The sequence below is a fragment of the Phalacrocorax carbo genome, chromosome 1 (genome assembly GCF_963921805.1).
Source record: "Phalacrocorax carbo chromosome 1, bPhaCar2.1, whole genome shotgun sequence".
In the NCBI taxonomy this organism is placed as follows: domain Eukaryota; kingdom Metazoa; phylum Chordata; class Aves; order Suliformes; family Phalacrocoracidae; genus Phalacrocorax; species Phalacrocorax carbo.
The window spans coordinates 145,432,533-145,452,395 of NC_087513.1; the positions used below are offsets into that span (position 1 = coordinate 145,432,533).

Here is a 19,863-nt window from a genome sequence, read left to right on the forward strand (position 1 = left end):
AATGGAGAAGTTGCTCCCTGTGTTATTGGAAGCGAGCCACCATTTGAATTTGCTAGCTCATACTGCAGTATTCAGATTAGTTGGTGTCTTGTGATCAGTATCTACAATCTAATTCAAAGCTGAAATTTATAAGAGCATTTGCTGTGAGATTTTCACTGAACAGAACTCTTGTTTCAGATTTTAAGCATGATGAAAGGACATCTTGCCATACTATATAGTTGTTTTTCAGTACTGTTGCCTGCTCAAAGGAATAACAAGGTATCTTGTTTGTAAACAGTTGGGTATTGCAGAATAAAGGGCTTCTCAATTAACTACAATTCCTGTGATTAGACTGTTCTTCTACATTGTTTTAATGAGTACTGAAAGCTCATTTTATTTGGCGCTTACATTTTAATTTGAAACATTTTAAAATCCAGTTAATTAGTGCATTAATTCTGCAAATCGTAGTTACAGTAGGTCTGCTCATGTTATAGAAGACAAAAAACTGAAGGAATTTGATGTTTTCTGTAGAACCACTTACTTTAGAGGACCAAACCTTTTTTGACTCAGCTATGTTTTATTTTTTCTGAACTTTCCTGAAACTTTGTCTTCTCTTATATTGTTCATCTTACAGAAGGAACCTTTTTTGCAGAATAGCATGTACTGAACTGCACTGTCTGTTCAAAGCCTAAATAAAACTCACACAAATGATAAAGATAGGAAAAGATTTTGGATAAATTAATAGCTGTGTTTACGTGTCTGGACTGCAGATCACCAGGCTACCTTTTTTACATGCTAAGTTTAGATGCTGATCTGCTCTTTTTCTGTAATTTTTCATACTGCTATGTATTTTAAAGGCTCAAAGTGATTAATACTCTTGATGGTTTTGTTTTGACACCACTAGTTCAACTGTATTTTCATAGCAACCTAAAGCACTGCTCTTACCCAAAGCTTCATTGTGTTGTATTTCCAATGACTGGAACAAAGATAGCAACAGCCTCAAACTTCCAAGCTCTTTGGTATTGGTTTGAAGGTCTGGATGTGAATAGAGGAGCTAGCCACTGCTGTCTTTCCACTGTTCCTCAGGTTGTATGGCTTCTAGAACTTACATGCTTAGGTGAATAATTAGAAAACAAATAATTGAGGTTCTCTTCTCTCTGCTAAGTAGTGACCTGTTTTGGTCACCGGAGTTGAAGGGAAATGAATTTTTTATTTGTTTTGCTGTTGAGCGTTATTTTTGTCAGCAATTCTCATCAGTCCTGAACTTCAATGAGTAAAAGAAACACCATTTGGAGGGAATAAACAGAGAAAATTTTGAGATTGGCCAGTTTTTGTTATTTTCCTGTTAGACGGTATTTGCATTTTAAACATGAGTATAAAGTTAGTTGGATAGTAAATTCCAACCCTAGTGTCAGTTGAATTTTATAGCTTAGTGGAATATAAACAAATAACTTCCTGTGTTCTGCATCATCTGTCACTGCATAGTATCCAGCTAGCCTAGGAATTTTAAGTTGTCTGCCAGAAATGTTTTCTAGGCACTGGGTCTGTTAATGTAGTACAGTTTGGTAAAATCCAGAGAGTTGCTAAGATCTGGTATGTCAGTTAAAGGAACCTAAGACTTTAACAGAGAATTCAGAACGGTCTGGTCTTTTAGTAGAAGGGACCATCCAGTAAGGTAGCACAATGAAACACAGGAAAAAAGGAAATGTTTCATGCTACAGGTGGAGATTTGCAACACTGTTTAGAATAGTGTAGTCACGTAGTAAATAGAGAAATTCAGATATTCCATTCCTATAAACAAAGATTTTCCTGGTAAAGCTATGGCCAAGCATGCTTAGCTGTGCTAATAGAAGTCCTCTAGCAAACTGTTGAAACCTACAAAGTGAGTTCTATTTGCAGATTTTTAGCTCACTTGTTTTGAGAAAGCTCTGTCATGAAAGACATTTTTGTTCATGTAAGCTACAGAGTTTTACTGTAGTGGCTGTGCTCTATTTCCACTCCTTACACAGTATATCCAACGTGGCAGTTCTGGTCAACTGTACCAAAATATATACCCAAGAGAGGGTTGGATAAGGTTCTTTGGGATATGGTTTCAAGACAGCTTAAGGTGATTGAAGTCAAAACTGCTGCATTTGTACTGCCTTGTCTCCTGGCTCATCTGACTACAAACTTACTGGATAAGGGGAAGTCCAAAAGGGAGGAAAAAAGTAATCTGTCTATAAAAAACAACCAAACAAACAAAAAAAACCCCAAACAAAACAACAAAAAAAACCCCACACAACATTAAATGTTAACTTCTTGAATCAGTGCTGGCATAAGGAAGAGGATGGGAATAAGGAGGAGCTAAACAGCCATAATTTAGCCTACTTAAGTTAATATGAAACTATACTCAAATTACTCTGTAAATTTAGTCAAGGGAGTTGGCAAGCTGAACACAGGTGCTGCTTGTGTGTTCAAAAATGCCACGCAATAACACCCAATTCTGAATATTACTGGCTGACCTGTTGGTTGGAAGGAAGAAACAGAAAGCTGCCTGTGAGATCATGTCCATAAATTCGAGTAGAGGAAGACATGAAATTTGTTTTGAGATTCTGTTGAGACCTGCTTCTGAGCTCCTGCTCCTTTGACTCCACCTGTTTGGAGAATCTGTTTGTAACAGTTGATCACTGATAAACTTTGAGTATACCTTTTGGTTATAGAAGTGGTTATGAAGAATTAGCCAAGAACTGGTGCACTATGCAACCTGATTACAGAAGTGCTGCCAGCGGAACTCTCCTCAAATGACTGCTGTTGCTTAATTTGTGGGGGGAAAGGGCTGTCCTCCGTAGAGAAATTTGGCTTAATTATATTGTCAGGTTTTATGTTATAAACTGTTCTAGAGTTTGGTCAAACAAATGAAATGTGCAAGTACATAAAAGCTGATGCTTTTAGTGGCAATAATACATTGTCATCACTTCCCACTTTTCCTAACTCTTCATGTTGTAATGACTTACAAACCTTAAGCATTGTTATTTTATCTGTATTTGCAGATCACCAGGAGAACCTCACTCTGAAAACATTGAAACTAGCCGAATGTAAGTAAATGAGTGGATGAGTTTGGTATATCTTGTTTAAAAATGTTTTGAACATATGTAACAGTTACTCTTGCACCTGCTTAAAAAAAAAACCAGAAGCTGAGCAGAACTGTAGAATTACATTAGAAAATGTTGAGTTAGTGTTTTGCTATGGAAAATAACTTTAAGCTTCTGTAGAAACTGATTTTTTTTGAGGGTGAATGGGTTGAAGGGAAAGTTCAGAGGTTTAATTTAATGTGAACCAGTAGATGGTAGCATAATACAGTATCAAATCTTCAGGCCTGTACTCAGACTTTACAGTAGGGGTGTAATTTCTACCTGCTATTCACTAACATCTTGCATGGGTTTGAAGACACTTTAGTACTAAGGCACAATACCTGCTAATATCTGTGGTGGCAGATGGATGGGTGAACTAAGAAGGGAAAAAAAAAGGTCTGACTTAATTTGGCAAATCTATATACTAGTTACTTCTAGAAACAGAAAACTAGCTGTCTTTCACTGAACAGTGTCCATGTAGCATCTTGCTCACAGTTCTGAACCTTATTTTGTTCTGTCCCCATTAGCCTAGGAGCCAAGATTAACTAGAAGCAAGATAGTGATAGACTGAAATGTCCATTTCAATTTAAAATCTGAAAGGGTTGCAGGAATGAGGGAAAAAAAAAGTTATTTGAGACTTTATTCTTCTGTGAGTTAGCAAACAAAGATTCTTTTCTAGCTATTCAAACCACCCTGTCATAAAGCTCAAATAAGGAGACCACAAGCTCTGCTTTGCTGGCCTACAGCACAAGTTCCAAAATAATAGAGGGAGCATAGCCCAGTTGTTAGGGTACTGTCTGAGGCTTCAGAAGATCTGGGTTCATCCTCTTCTGCCACAAACAACTTGTCTGATCCTCCCCCCAGTGGTCCAGCATTTCACACACTGTGGGCCGAATGCCAGTTTCAGGATATTTTGCAGGCTAGGGACGTAATGTGAATTGCTCCAGGACTTCTCTGCTGTAGCTGCCCAATGTGGGAGAAGCAAAGCTGTAGTGAGCCCCTCCACATTGGACTGTATACCTATCCTTAAAAGTGATGAGAAGGAACCAAGGAATGCTTTTTCCCATGTGTCTTCAGCAATTCACTGCAGTGAAGTCCTTTCTTGCACTAGGAGGAGCATTTCTCCTGGGATGACAAATTTGCTTTTTCCTCTCATGCCATCTGTTATAGAGTGCTGTCTAGCTGCTTTCTTAGGAGTACAGCTTGCAGGGATCCGCACCCGATACATGACCGGCTGTTGCTATGTGGACACGTGTTACAGGCAGCGGTTGCAGGGCAAAAATCTGGGATAGTCTCTTCTGCTCCAGTAGCAGCCCCTGCTGCATTATGTTTTATTGTTCCTGCAGCAAGTTGAGTTGTGTTCTTTTGTTTCCCTGGCCTAGCCAAACCAGGGGAATTGGGCTGTAGACTGGCTGTTATCCACTTTGGATGTTGTCAGCTGGACTACTGTTTTTTACACATTGTAAGGAAAGATGTGTCAGAAACAAGGATCTTGACTGGTGGGAAAGAAAGACTCTATAAGGACCTATGACAAATCAGAAGGAAAAAACAGTACAGCTATTTTTCCTTCTAGCAGCTTGATAGTTATTTGTGTGTGTGTTTTATGTTCTTTAAAACTGAACCTGAAAAAACAATCTACAGTAGTAAGCTTTTCTGCGTGAAAGCTGGTTTGTTGTGGCGGGTTTTTTTGGTGCCGAGTGATGATCAGAGGTGCCCTGACTATGTAGGTTTTGGGTATCTGTCCAAAATAGATGTAAGACAGTCAAGCTGTAGGGTTTCACAGATTTGTGTGAGTAGTAGTTATACAGTATTAATGCATGGTATACTTGCAAAACTGAATTTTTAAAAACTGCATCACAATGTGATGTGTACATCACCTATTACAGACAACTTCTGCAATCCTGCTGCATAGTTGCTCTTGCCACATAAGGTGGAATGGCAGGCTGGGTAATACAGCGTGACCTGCAAGCTTACTGTGGAGCTAAAACAGTAACTATGTTATTTACATGCTTATAATTCATTAGTAAGGACTTAGATGAGTGTTTTGTTATTTGCACAATGAATGGTTAAGTTGTTTTTGCCCTGGCTGGCTGATATAATTGCCTTATTTCTGTCTTGCATTGCAAAGCTTTATACCAAGAGCATAGTCACATGTGTTTCATGTGTGTGAATTAAATTTTTAAAAAATCTACTGACTCTTTCAGACTTTTATGCAGCAAATTTGTCCATGGATAAGTGTTGCTTATCCCAAGCTTTTCAAATTCTGGCTCTATACGTGATGAACATACTGGCACTTGCTCACGAGTTAGGAGTCTCTCTTCCTTAGCATTCATTCAAGTACTTGAATTTTTAAGATCAGCGTCTTCTCCTGTCTGCTCCTTTCACAGGTCTGCATTAGTTTTCAGCTTCAATTAGTATAACTTTCTTATAACCTCTTTAGCACTAAATTACATAATTGTTTATTTTGACTTCTTATCAGTTTGTGTATTTTCACTCTGTATTATATGTTGTCACATACCAAGGCAGAGGTTTGGGTATTTTGATACAATGGCTTTCTGTGCATTCATCTTTCCTTTCTGCTTTTAAAGATGGGATGCTTTGCAATTTTGAAACTTGCCTCTCTCTTTAGTCACTGAACACCTCCAGTGTTCAGTTACAGTTTTACTTTTATAGCTGATGTATACTCACCTCACATTGGAATAGATTTGATAGCTCGTTTGTTTCCCTTGAAAGAATGGCAAAATAAAAATTCTGCAGCAGCCTCAAAATATGCCAGAAAAACAAATTGCAACCATTGCAAATATCTACAGTAATTGTTTTAGTGTTTCATGATACATACTTTCAGATGCCATCCTAGTGCTTTCTAGATAGAGAATGCCTTAAATTACTTTCCTTATAGCTGGAAACACAGGTGGGTTTGCATAACGTACCCCTGGGACATGCCAATCATGAACTCTATATCAAACCTTGCCACATATTGGTATTTTTGTAGCATTTGCTGCTTGTTTTATTGCCAATCTTGAAGGAAAAGATGTAAGGAGTATCTTTATGTACACCTGCAGCCTTACACTCTGTTATACTGTGATCTGTCTAGGATGAATTAAAAAATTTCTTCCCAGAGCCTATTGCAATGCATCGTTTAGCCAGGCAGTGATTCCCTTGAGGAAACTTCATCAGTTAATAAGACTGCATTGACTCCACTCAAGGATTATTACTTTCTTAAATTTGGCAACTACTTAAGTTAAAATTAAGTGTCTGTTTTACCTTTGCTTCCAGGAGCAAAAGTGCCATAAGATAAGTTGACTAAATTTTATAATGATTTGAAAGAAAAGGAATTCCAGATTTTGCACTAGAAAATATAACTGAAGCAAATGTATTAGACTTTGGTTCCCATGGAGCTTGGAGGATGCTGTAAATTTATTTGTTAAAAATAATTTTAAAAAGAGAGCTTAGAGAGGCAATATTTTTCTCTGGGTCTGTTTAATCCACAAATGCTATAGACTGCTCTTAAACTGGAAATTCAGGTGTTTATCTTATTATCCATGTTATTTGCACTTAGTTTCCTCTGTGATCACGGTAATTCTTCTAGGACAGTGTCATGCAGAATGAACGCATAGTAAAAGAATGCTACTATGGAAACCTAACTTAGTGTTCTGAAGTTTTTAATAACCTGAAAACAGAGTTGTGTGATTGTTTCTTTCCTGTACTTGGCCTCTTTTTTTCAAGTTGTACAAGGAGAGTACAGGGTCAATCAGCATTTAGGTTTCTTCTCCACAGGTCAGTCTCACATGTTGCAATGGTCAGTCCTGTTCTTATATCAGTATTTTTGTCTGAAATAGTTTCTCTTATCATGCTTTCCGCTGAAACACTCCAGTGGTCTGGAAGTAGACAACTGGAATCAGTGTCTCCAAGTTACTGTCTGTACCTTTTGATATCTCACTGCAGTGCTAATATTAATCTCCTCTCTTTGGTTGGGCTGTTAGTCAGAATACAGTGTATAAATACCACACTTGACAAATTTAAGCTTGTTCAGTAGAGTACAATGTCAAGTTTAATTGTAGTTGCTTGAGTGCCAGGACTTCTTTAACCAAGGGAATACAACACGAAAGGTACTCAGAATATGTATTTTGCCTAATATTTGATAAAATATTGATCATTTGTTTTGTCTGACTATAAAAGACAGACTGAAGGATTCCTGCAAGAATGTGAAGTTACTGCCATTTAACTTCTTTCCAATAAAGACAAAGTTGGTCTGATTGTGGCCTCATAGCCAGTACAGAGTATTAGAGCCTAGGGCTCCTTACTTGATAATTGAAAACAAAATTGGAGAACCTTTGAAATGTTTTGTGTGGTTAGACGTGATCATTCTTTGGAAGTTTAACAGCTGATAACAATTGTGTAATATTCTTTAAAATACTAAGAATAACAAATTTGTTCAAAGAGAGTAAGATTTTGTATGTTTCTAGTCAGTACTGAACTTAGTAATAACTTAATTCCAGCAGTAATTCAAGTTACTTTTTCTTTGTAGTTAAATAAATGTATGGGCTTTTTAATGAAGGCTGTATTTCTCCTGCCTTTTCAAAAGGCACTGATTCTGTAAACGTGAGCGTAGTGTTTAAAACAGTCAAGTATGCCTACAGTCATTACCACTTATGTTGATTGCCTACAATAATTGCCTAATAATCGTTTCCCCATAATCAGTTATTTAGTGGCTTCAGGCCTGTAATGTTTGGGGGTGGGGATGGAGGACTTATCCTGAAATTGCTTGGGTTGAAAAGCCAGGGTATACTTGATGCATTATTCATCTCTGAGTTTTTTGGCTGATTGAATGTTGGAGGGGATCACGTAGGTGACAGGGCACTGCATGCCTTAAGAAGGACAGATAGGAACCAGTGTATGAAACCAGTTGGTCTGTGGAATGACGACATCTGCATAGACTCCTGGAACTAATAACCCAAAGAGGAAAGGGCAGTAAGAAGGGTGCTTTTCTAATAGGACTGTAGTAAGGTAACTTGACTGTGAGACAAGATCAAGAGGTATGTGCTGACTGTGTTCTTGACCCCCTCTCTCTAGCTGTCTTTCTGCATTGCTCCATAAAGCCAGGACAACTCTTCTGTTCTCAGGTTTGCCCTTCCTGAGGAAGTACCGTGCCTGGCTTTGTCAGCGCACAATGTTCCCAGAGGTACAGTGGATCCAGAATACATGGTGGGGTGGGAGGTCCCTTGGGTGAAGCCAGTATGGTCCAAGAGTGTTTATAGTCTGCACTCCAGCTATCAGGGCCCACCACACTGGAAAGAACGAGGTTTGGAAAATGCGAGTTCCATATGCGTGTGCATTTGCAGATGAATATTCGCTGTGGTGCCAGTGGCCAAGGCAGGCAAAAGGTGTTACAACACTGCTGGAACAGAGGGCTCGGCTCCAGCTCTGGGTGGAGCATTTGGCAGTTTGGTGTGCAAGCCACTTGAAAAGGGTCTGTGTGGGCAGTGCTTTTACTGGAAGCTTGTATTCTCTAGCACTGCTGCTCTTCCTCTAACTAAACAGAAAACCAGCATGCAAGGTTTGAAACTGAAACTCTCAGGAAGCAGTATTTAACTTAACAAAGGTGTACGTCCATAAGGCACACCTTTTTTTAATAATTTTTGGTCTGATGGTCATCTTATTTCCACAGTGTAGTGTAATTGTTGAAGGTGTATAAGTCTCTTTATGCTCCTGTCTGTTAATGGATATACTGGAAGTTGTTTTGCTAAGTACTAAAAAAAGTAGTCCCTGGTTTTTTTCCTATCCAAAAGACAAACATAAATTTTCCTCTAGTTTCCATGCACAGTAATACTTCTGTTGGTGTTTTTGTGTTAAGAAAGAAAACAGCCTATGACCATTTTGGCACTCCTGGATTCCCAATAGTTTTGTTAAAACAGGTTGTTGTAAATTTCCGCCTATTAAAATTGGTCATCTTGGAGCAATGTGAGACTTCAGTGTAGAAATAATATAAAAGTTGTGGTGTCCTAAGCAGAAACCGTTCAGAAATATGTCATTTCATACTGGTATTTCCAGACAAAGTATGAAACCTTCATATGTATCTAAAGTTTAGGTAAACTTAAAGCAAAAAATGTGCATTTACGCAGATATTGTTAACTTCAGGCAAGTTTTGAAAATTGGATGAAAATTCTTTGCTCTGAAGAATTACATGCTTCAGTTTTTCCTAAAATTTCTTACATGTTTCAACATCTGATTTTTCTCTCACAAGTTTCCTTTATGTAGCATTTCTCTATATTTAGTTTAAGATATTTGGGAAATGCAAATTAGATGCTCTTAGGTAGGAAATTTTGAAACAGGGTATTTAATCCCTTGTTTTGTATGTGGTTTAAACATTCAAAAGTTACTTTAGAACCCAAAATGCAGCCCAGTGCATCTTTGCCTAAGTATCTAGAAAGGTAGAGGCTCAATGATGCACATTTCTAGTGATACTCCACCACCCTTTTGGCAGCATTTCAATTACAAATGCAAAGTACTTATTGTCTGGCTTTTTGTTAGTTATAGAACAATTTAAAAGTCTGAAGGTGTTCTTTTTTCTTTAAGTACTACAAAAGTAAGTCAGGGAATCCTCTTTAAAAAAACAAACAAAACCAAAAAACCAACCACAAAACAGAAGAATGTGCTTGTGAAATTGTTGGACTTTGGGAAAGGAAGATGATGTCTATTTTAGGTGCCTCTCCCCTTTACTGAAGCAGTGAGTTTTGCTTGAGGAGATTATACAAGGCCCACAGTGTGGGAAGTTACCCTTAAGGCTTAAGGATATGCCTGTGAGATGTTTACAACTGCAGCCACACGAGTGCAGTTTCATACTCAGATGTGCAATAACAGTGTGAGTCTTTACAGACATATATGCAAGTCAGTCACTGCAGCCTTGGCTATGCTAGAAGGTATCTGTCTGCTCAGGTACAGTAAACTAGCCCTTGAGTTTATAGGGGACCAGTTAATCTCTACTAGATCCCTGTACAGGAACTTAAAGGGAGCTGCAGTCTTCACTGCATATGTGAGCCAAGAATGGAGAGGGAGTACCTTGCTTGATGAATGAGTTTTAATGCCTCAGGCTGAGAACTTAAGTTTTCTACATACAAATTGAGCAGGGGATTGTAAAGAGATCAAGTTTTCATCTCTGGAGAATGGAGAAGGTATGCTCCACTTCTTCCTGAATAGTTTAGAAATGTGGGGAGTTGGCACTGGACAGTGACAAGAATCCCTCAAGTGCCTCAATGGGAACGTGGTATGGAATATCTTACTGTTCTGCAGAATCACATGTTGGCTTACTTGGAACTGCATTCTCTGTAAGCACTTTCACGGATGGACCTCAGAGGGTAGCTCTTGTGGAAGTCTCGGTAAATTCTGTTCTACCTTCTCAGGTCTGTATCCTCACTTTAAGTTTCCACCTTTTTTATTTACATATTTATCTGAGGCCATGTCAAGTCTGTGGGTTAACCGCCAGGGAGAAGTGAGGTGAAGTTCTAATACCATTGCGTTCTAGTACTGTTGGGTAGTTTGCTTCTGTAGTTAATTTAAAAAAAAATACATTCTTTCAGTCAAACCTTCCATCTCTGATAGAATTTCACAGAACTTGAGTCAGTGAGTCTACAGCTGTGAGTCAAAATTAAAGCGTTTTTACAAACAGCATTATTGTAGGCATGGCACAGTTTGAAGTAATTGGTAGTTAAAAATTGGAAGCAGGACTTGAGTCCCTCAGAAGTTAACTGTTAGAGCCAAGTCTAAGCTTAGCTTTGTCTCCTGGCACCTCAGATATGACGTGATTAAAGTGGAGTGTTTAGTACGATAAAATGTGTTGCTAGTATATCAGTGTTTATACACTGAAATAACTTTATTCAGACTAGATGTTACATAAGCTAGAAAGGCATGCATGTCTCTTTAAGACTAACAACTTCTACAGTTTGAAAATGTAAGCCCTCTCTTAGGGAACTGGTCAGCTCTCCACAGTATCAGCTTTTCATAATATATTTAATCTGAATAACATCTCCAGCTGTTTCAGGTAAATAAACACACACAAAAATTATATGTGTAATATATACACATACTTAAAACAGCTGTGAGAAATAATCCATATCACATTTGTAGGTGTATTACATTGGTCAGAAAACACCTAAAATATGCCAAAAAACATGTAATCACCATGTAGACTGCAATGCAGAAATAGGATGGAAGGAAAATGGGATGAGGAAAGGTAAAGTTAAAATTATAATGTGTATATGAAATAACTGCCACTTTGTATGCACTGTGGAAAACATGGTCAGTGAGAGAGGGAGGAAAATTAAAGGAACAGTAAGTTTCAGCTTGAGTGGGAAAGAGCTTTCATGAAGACACCAAGGTAATGCATAGGAGAATAAAAGAGAATGCGAGGGAGTTAAATAAAGAGCATGTTGGTGAGACAGGTGGCCATAGCTCAGGTGTAAGAATTCAGTATTAACAAAGAAGGGCTTTCCTATGATATATTTATCTGTTTAGAAATGGCAATATTTCACACTCTAAATCTGAAGGTCTGGAATGATTGAAGTCAAGAATGATCAAAGTATGAAATCAGACGTCTGTTTCTGAATGCCAAGAAGTCATGTACTGGTCTAAGCTGTATTAAAAACTTGGGTTTTTTTTTTTTTTGAAGTCCCTATACAGCAAGCTGAAGTATGAAAGACGACATAAAAAAAAACCCCTTACAATTTTACACATACATGGAGAGGGGCAGGGTTTTCCTAAGTCCACTTATATAAAAACCGGAGAGGCTAGAACTCTTTCCCTGGATCAGAATACAGCTACTCCTGTTTTTACAGTAGTGGGTTTGATAGTATTGCCAGTGCTGCTTTATTTTTTTTTTAATGGTCCACCTCCATCTCAAGGTACCAGGGAAACCTTTCTCTTCAATTTTTTTTTGCCTTGGAGCTCACTGAGGTGTTTGGAAGGTCAGGTAGACATTGAGGTAGTGGTTTTCTTTGTTAGAAACATTTTCTTCTCTAGGATCATGAGATGCCAAAGAGTGGAAGGGAAGGAGCAAAGGTGTTGTTATTGCTGAATAATATACACCTCAGTAGTTACTTTCAGAACTTGACGATGTTTTCCATTCTGAAGCAGCTGCATTCAAACTCTGATACTTAACCAGCCAGTATTAACAGCTAGGTGCAGCAAATGCTGAGTAGTACCAGTGGGTCTAGCACTTCAGTTCTCAAGTACTTGTTCTGTGCAATATCTGTGCATGCATCAACATTGGAAAAAGCAACTTTTAAGTTAGTACCACAATTTCTGTTATCACTAGATTTAGGTAAAAAGCCTGCATGTTTCACGTAATCAAAATGTTTGAAATGTTTCATAGTTGATATTTTTCATTAATAATTCATTTTCTTAAATGAAGTGAGGGTTTGGTGGTTCATTTCCAAAATGTGATGAAATATGGTGCTCTTGGTGCCGCATGTAGTGTCTTCTGTCCCAATTACCTGCAGTTTTTGAGCGATTTCTTTACTATTTGCATGTTTCTGTAAAAGTCCATAGCCTTATTAATTGGCCAGTTAAATTTTCTTTTGTGTGTATATATAGTACTGAGCGCGTTGACTTCTATAACAATACAGTCATAATTCTTCAAAATACATACTTGCCATGTACGATTGCAGGAGAAAGGGGAGGGTTTGGCAAATAGCTTTTTTTTAGAGAACCATATACCTTAGTAAGCTGAGGAGAGGTATATTCAGACTTGAGCTCATCTTTTAATTATGGTTTTGTCATCAGTTTAATTAACCAAGGAATATTTTTTCCTATGTATTTAAATAGACTAAATATCAGATAACTTACCTGGAATCTTGTTTAAAAACTGGTTTACATTTTTAAAGGGTTTATATCCTATTGGTGTAGTATTCATAGCAATACTAAATAAATGCCTAGATCATTTGTATTTCATGCCTTTTCCCTCTGTCAGTGGCAACCATACCTCAGTACTATACATCAGGCTAAATCACCTGTATGAGATCCAGTTCCATTTCACTTCCAGCCTTGCTTTGCATCTAAATTGCTCTTTTGCAGCAACAATTGAGATTATTCAGAACTGAACAAGATTGCATCCACTGTAACACTAGGATGTAAAGCTGAAAACTGTGCATAAACAGGATTTACCTTTCACTTACATAGGACCCACAAATTAAATTGTGTTAAACATATTTGCATTTGTCAAGATGAGAATCCTGCATATTTTAAAAAATCTCCTGATGTGTCCTCTCTGATACAGAAATCTTGTGTTTCAGTGCCTGACTAATCTCTGCCTTGCTGATGCTTTTGAATGAGCTTTGTATGTGAAAGCTCTACTAATCCTTGTACTTACTGTTTGAATGTTTGCTACAGGAAGCGAGCAGCTGCAAAGCATCTAATAGAGCGCTACTACCACCAGTTAACTGAGGGCTGTGGAAATGAAGCCTGCACGAATGAATTTTGTGCTTCCTGTCCAACTTTTCTCCGTATGGATAACAATGCAGCAGCCATTAAGGCCCTCGAGCTTTATAAGATTAATGCAAAACTCTGTGATCCTCATCCCTCCAAGAAAGGAACGAGCTCAGCTTACCTAGAAAACAATTCCAAAGGTGCCCATAACAATTCCTGCACTGACAGAAAAATGAACAAGAAGGAAATGCAAGGCCCAAGAGATGACTTTAAAGGTAAGATGTTATTTTAGAATTTTTCTAAATAAAACACATTCAATATGCATGAATGTAACCCTACAGAATTCACTGTGGTGGTATTCTGCTGACTGTGGTGGTGTTCTGCTGACTTCTTAAGTAAAATACAATATTTGTCAATGAAATATTTTACTGTGGATTCTGATAAATGGCTGGATTAATGCTGAGCACTGATTCCAAATCTGGATGTCTACCTCATCTCTGTTAAAATCCATATGCATTTCTTGCTTTCTGAGATTACTGGTTTTGCAAATATGGAGAGGGGTTTTTTAAGTGCTGTTGTGTGACTGTTTTAGTTTCACTAGTTTCATAACTCTTCTGTAGTTAATTAGTTATAAAAGTTATACTTAATCTAATTCCAGATTCTGTGTTAAGAAACTTGAGATGAACAAAACATGATACTATGGATGATGGGCAATATATCTACCAAGCTATAAAAGTTTTAAGCAAAGTGATTTCTAAGACAGTGTATGAAAATAAAATTCTTCTCTGTCTTTTCTGTTCTGGCACCTGTTTAGCTTTTCAAACTCTCTAAATAGTAAATACATACTAGAAGAATAATTTTAGTTGTTGTCAAAACTTGTGGTGCAAATCACAAGCTAAATGAAATTAAAGCCATTAACCTTAGAGCAGACCTTGTAAGTATCATTGCAGTTAAGTGGTATAAACACAGAAGTTCAGATTCATTCATATTAGCTAAAAAACATGAAACTGCTCACAGCAAAGAATTAAAAAGGCCTACAGAATCAGCAATAAAGCATAGCACTGTGTTATAAAGGAGCTAAGGTGCTCCAGTCAATACTGGCATCTGATGCAAGGACAAATTTGTCCCCAAATTATTTATTATCTGAGTAAGCAAAGAGGCAAACAGGAGGAGGAGGAGAGAGGACCCAGTGTAGTGTTAGGGAAGAAACACATTAGGTCTGTTTTTGTGATTTGTCTGTTTTGTATATTTTTAGTGGAGGTGTGCACATACAGGATTTTCCTTCTTCTCCCCAACCCTACCATCCTCTCTCCCAAACATAGATATCTAAGAGCCTTCTATCTCCAGAGACAGTCTGTTGTCTAAAGCAATGACTCGTCTATCTTCTGACTTCATCTGTTGCAGCATCACAAGTATTGACTTATGTTTGTAGCTGTATGGATGGAGACCGTTAATGCATTCTTAAAGCCTATCTGAGACCTTTGGAATTGGATGATGTCTAAGGAGTCTAGCTCTCTGAGGTTTTTTTTTAAGGTCCATCTGCAGCAACAGTTACTGGGAAAGCTGCAGTTAAGTTTAAGAAAGCCAGAGAAAAGGAAGTGCAGCTTGCTTTTATGCTTGACATAGGATTGAAAGTTCTAAAAAAAACTGGAAGAAGTGTCCTTCAGAAAGAATTATTTAAATTACATTTCTGTAGTGCTAAGCCCTAAGACTGTTACCTTTGGGGAAAAATGTATCTAGAGACCATTGTCAGCATCTCAGTAGCGTCTTAGATGCCAGTCCAAAAAGAGGAAGGAAATAGAGAAATTGCAAATACATAAAAACACATGGGTTACAAATATATACGGAGAGAGACACTTCAAAATCAGTGTTATAATTACCTGGTAAGCGATCTTCAACTTTGATCACCAAAACATTAAACTGGGAACAGAGAAGGTCATGGACAGGCAGCGAACACAAAATCGTAACAAAGTTTCCATAAGAGATAATGAAAAGATAAATAATAAATTTGCTAATTAGGGAGTGTGTTGTTGGTAATGTATAGATCACGTGCAGTCTCTTTCAGTCACTGTTCACCACTTAAAGCTTGTCTTCCTGTACAGATTTGTCAGGGAGTATTGCTGAGAACAAGGTCTGAGAGGAGATATGCTTATTTCACTGGATCAGTTAGTTGCAATAGAAAGGGTGAGAGGAGAGGGCATGTAAAACCTCATGTACTCAGACTCACAAGTCAGCTAAAATCGACTTGAGTTAGAAGAAAGCTTCACTTATGTTTGTTTTTTCTCCAGCTGTTCTCACTGCTGTAAAGTAAAAATGAGGCAGACCCTTATGGCAACTCAGTTAGAGGATGGTCACAGGATATGACTTAAACCTGTTATGAAACTGCTGATGGTAATGCTAAATATTTTAACTGGAAGTAGCATATGGTTTGTTCCTTAAATGCTAAAACATGTAAAAGAATAACTGGGGAATTCCTGTTGTAAGTATCAATCTGAAATGTGTTCTATTGTTAAACTGTCAACTTTGCTTGTAATTTTTATGCTATGAATAACCTCTGCAATCCAGAATCAGTGAACTTGAGGCTGTGGTCTTCATTTTGAGGAGCTGCAGCATGGAACAGCATCTTTATCAGCAGTTAAATTTTTTTTTAGGCAAGTTTGCTTCTTGAGCATGCACTGCAACAGATAAAAAAGATGATGTACGAAGCTTGAATACTTTCATAATATTTCCAGTGCTATTTTTTTTAACAGGATATTGTAGTTTTGAAGCTTTTTCACTGTCTTCAAAATGGTTAGAAGTCAGTCTCGGTAGCATGATATAAGCTTAATTTTTCCTGTGTTATATGTGCTCTAAGAATGGCTTGGGGTTCTGAAAATCAATAGGTTGTCTGTCTTTGCATAGTTGTATTTTCAATTTAATGACTGCTTGAAATGAAGGTTAGTGTAGGCAATCACATTTCAAAATACTTTCAAATTTCAAATATATTTCAAAATATATTTCTCTTTATTAAAATTATATGCTTCCTTCTTTCTACAAAGGTGGTAGTTCTGGTGTGGTTGGTGAATACAGGTGGTGATGTGTGGGTTTTTTAGATATCTAGAGATGCTATTAAACAGATTCAGTTTTAGTTCTAAATTATGTGTCAGTTTAGAAAAATCTTAAACTAGAACATTTTTTCAGGGTCTGGTCATGTGGTAATCCTACTCTAAATCACCACCTGATGTGAAAGCACTAGTGGGTTCTGTTTGAGAAGTAGCATAGAAAGCTATAAATAATGTTTTCTCCTTCTCTTTTCCAAAGAAAAAGGAAGATTTCAAATAGCAAATGGACCACCAAATGAATTCTTTCATATCAGGGATTTGGGGGTGGGGGTGGGGGTGGAAACAGGCAGGTATTGGTTTACATACATCATTGGCATGGGCTCCCGGCTTGTTAATCTGAATAGCATGTTGATGAGTATACTCAAGTTGTTTATCTCAGCGAGGCCTAATGTACAAAGAAATAACCTATGTGCCCAGTTGTGTCATTCAGAAGGTAGTATAAATTTCTGAGCATGTATTGTGAGTTTTGGGATGATTTTTAGGCATCGGTTTAGTATAAATCAGTTGCAGAAAGCATTAAAAATAGAAATAAGAAATCTTATCTTCCTATGAATATACAACAAAACAAATTATTGAATCTTTTCTTCAAGATCTGTTTTTAAGGGAGAAAGTGTGTGAAGTCTACTTGCATGTGCTATGTTTGAAAAAAGAGGTTGATACAGTTCAGTTTGTCTATAGTTTAATGACTTATGCGTTAACTGTGCAGATTTACCTGAAGACAGTAATGTCACACAGACTTATTACTTTTTTAAAGTTTAAACATCTTACGGATTGATTTAGTTGCTCTTGTTTAGACGATACAATACTGTTAACTACCAAATGTAGTTAATTGGTTGCAAAACAGTTTTATCATTGAGCATGTTTTCCGATCAAGATCCATGAAAAAATATCTTACAAAATCATAGTGAATGAAATCCTGTTTTGTCATGCTAAAAAAAATTATACAGTACCTGTTTTGAATTTATCCATCACTGACACTGGTTTTTTTTCCCCAGTGTTAATGATATGATATACAGATTTCTTCAGTGAAGTAAATCAGGCGTATTTTACCTTGGCAATTTTTATCTTAAAATTAATATTTTATCTTTTTATAGATGTGACTTTTCTAACAGAAGACAAGATATATGAAATCCTTGAACTATGTCGAGAGAAAGAGGATTATTCTCCTTTAATCCGGGTGATTGGGAGAGTGTTTTCTAGTGCTGAAGCATTGGTACAGAGTTTCCGAAAAGCCAAGCAGCACACCAAGGAGGAGCTCAAGTCTCTTCAAGGAAAGGATGAAGACAAAGATGAAGATGAAAAGGAAAAAGCTGCCTGTTCGGCTGCTGCTATGGAAGAAGATTCAGGCGCATCATCATCTTCTTCATCAAGAATAGGTGATAACACACAGGGAGATAATAACCTCCAAAAACTAGGCCCTGATGAAGTGTCTGTAGATATTGAAGCAGTCAGACGGGTCTATGATAGGTTACTTTCCAATGAAAAAATAGAAACTGCCTTTTTAAATGCACTTGTGTACTTGTCACCTAATGTGGAATGTGACTTGACTTACCATAATGTGTACTCTCGGGATCCTAACTATCTGAATTTGTTTATTATTGTTATGGAGAATGGCAATCTTCATAGCCCAGAATATCTGGAAATGGCTCTACCATTGTTTTGCAAAGCAATGAGCAAACTACCCCTTGCAGCTCAAGCAAAACTGGTCAGATTGTGGTCTAAGTACAGAGCAGACCAAATCCGGAGAATGATGGAAACATTTCAGCAGCTTATTACTTACAAAGTCATAAGCAATGAGTTCAATAGTCGTAACCTGGTGAATGATGATGATGCTGTTGTTGCTGCTTCAAAGTGCTTGAAAATGGTTTACTATGCAAATGTAGTAGGAGGGGATGTGGATACAGATCATAATGAAGAGGAAGATGAAGAACCCATCCCAGAATCAAGTGAACTAACTCTTCAAGAGCTATTGGGTGAGGAAAGAAGAAATAAAAAAGGTCCTCGAGTGGACCCACTGGAAACTGAACTCGGTGTTAAAACTATAGATTGCAGAAAACCACTTATCCCTTTTGAAGAATTTATTAATGAACCACTGAATGATGTTCTAGAAATGGACAAAGACTACACTTTCTTCAAAGTAGAAACAGAAAATAAATTCTCTTTTATGACCTGTCCCTTCATATTGAATGCTGTTACCAAGAACCTGGGTTTGTATTATGACAATAGAATCCGGATGTACAGTGAAAGACGCATAACTGTGCTCTACAGCTTAGTTCAAGGACAGCAGCTCAACCCATATTTGCGACTCAAAGTGAGACGTGATCACATCATAGATGATGCACTCGTCCGGGTAAGTCATGCAGCAATATGTAACTTAGGTTTGTTGGTTCTGACTGGTACAAACTATGTGGGCTTTGACTAACTGAAAAGGACGACGTGCGAGTGCGGTGGTTTATGTGCTAGATTTCCTCTAGAAGAAACTCAAATAGCTTTACCATATTAAGTTTGAATTATAAGCATGCTGCTAGAGATCTGTATGCTCAGCAGAACCAATTCTACTCAGAGTGGTTGCAGACTTAAATGTTTTAGTGTCAAATAGTTCTTATTCCCTATTAACAGATTCTGTGCTGTTACAGCTCTTAATGGTGAGAGTGACAAACTTCTGTTTCACTACTTCTTTGTCCTCTGGACTGTCTTGGATCATATTCTGATAGTAGGGTTTTTCAAATGGAAGTTGAAATTAAAGCCTTTCAGTTGTGTACCCTTCTTGTGGACTTCTGAACTTCTAGATATGAAGTGTGTGGAGTGACTGCATGATAAGTGGAACGTCTTGCTTCTCTAAGTGTTGTTGCAATTTGGTGCAAATACTGATATGACTGAGAAAGGAGGAGAAAGACCTGTTAGTACCTAAGAACTGAGAGCATCCTGTTCCTGAATGTGCTGGCTTCTTAAAGTAAAACTTAAAGCCATTTGTTCACACATTTTTGGAAGAAGGGAATTATACAGGATACAAACTATAAAGAACATGTCACAGTAAACTTTTTTCATAAATATGTCCTTTAATTTTAGGACTCTTCCTCCCTTTATTTTGTGCTTAAAACTTATTTTTCAGAAGCTCATTTTGCTGTGTTCTGTTACTAAAACACAATAATGCTTGCAAAATTTTAAATTTAACCATGGCTTTAAAGCTTGTTGCTGAAGAGCCAGACAGGTGTTCGGACAGGGTCTGGGGAAAGTACCTCTTTTTGCCTCTC

General features: G+C 37.5%; 1 protein-coding gene across 7 annotated transcripts in view; it reads left to right on the top strand.

The window, feature by feature from the left end:
* The window catches only part of UBE3A (ubiquitin protein ligase E3A), a 54,875-nt gene that overhangs the window by 16,524 nt on the left and 18,488 nt on the right, over positions 1–19,863 (top strand). For 6 of the 7 annotated variants that reach the window (XM_064438431.1, XM_064438449.1, XM_064438422.1 and 3 more), the window contains 3 exons: positions 3,009–3,053; positions 13,473–13,783; positions 17,704–18,959. In XM_064438431.1, coding sequence (XP_064294501.1) covers positions 3,009–3,053; positions 13,473–13,783; positions 17,704–18,959 — 1,612 coding nt within the window. Of the gene's footprint in view, positions 1–177; positions 259–3,008; positions 3,054–13,472; positions 13,784–17,703; positions 18,960–19,863 lie in introns of all 7 variants that reach the window. The other variant, XM_064438454.1, reaches the window with a different exon arrangement.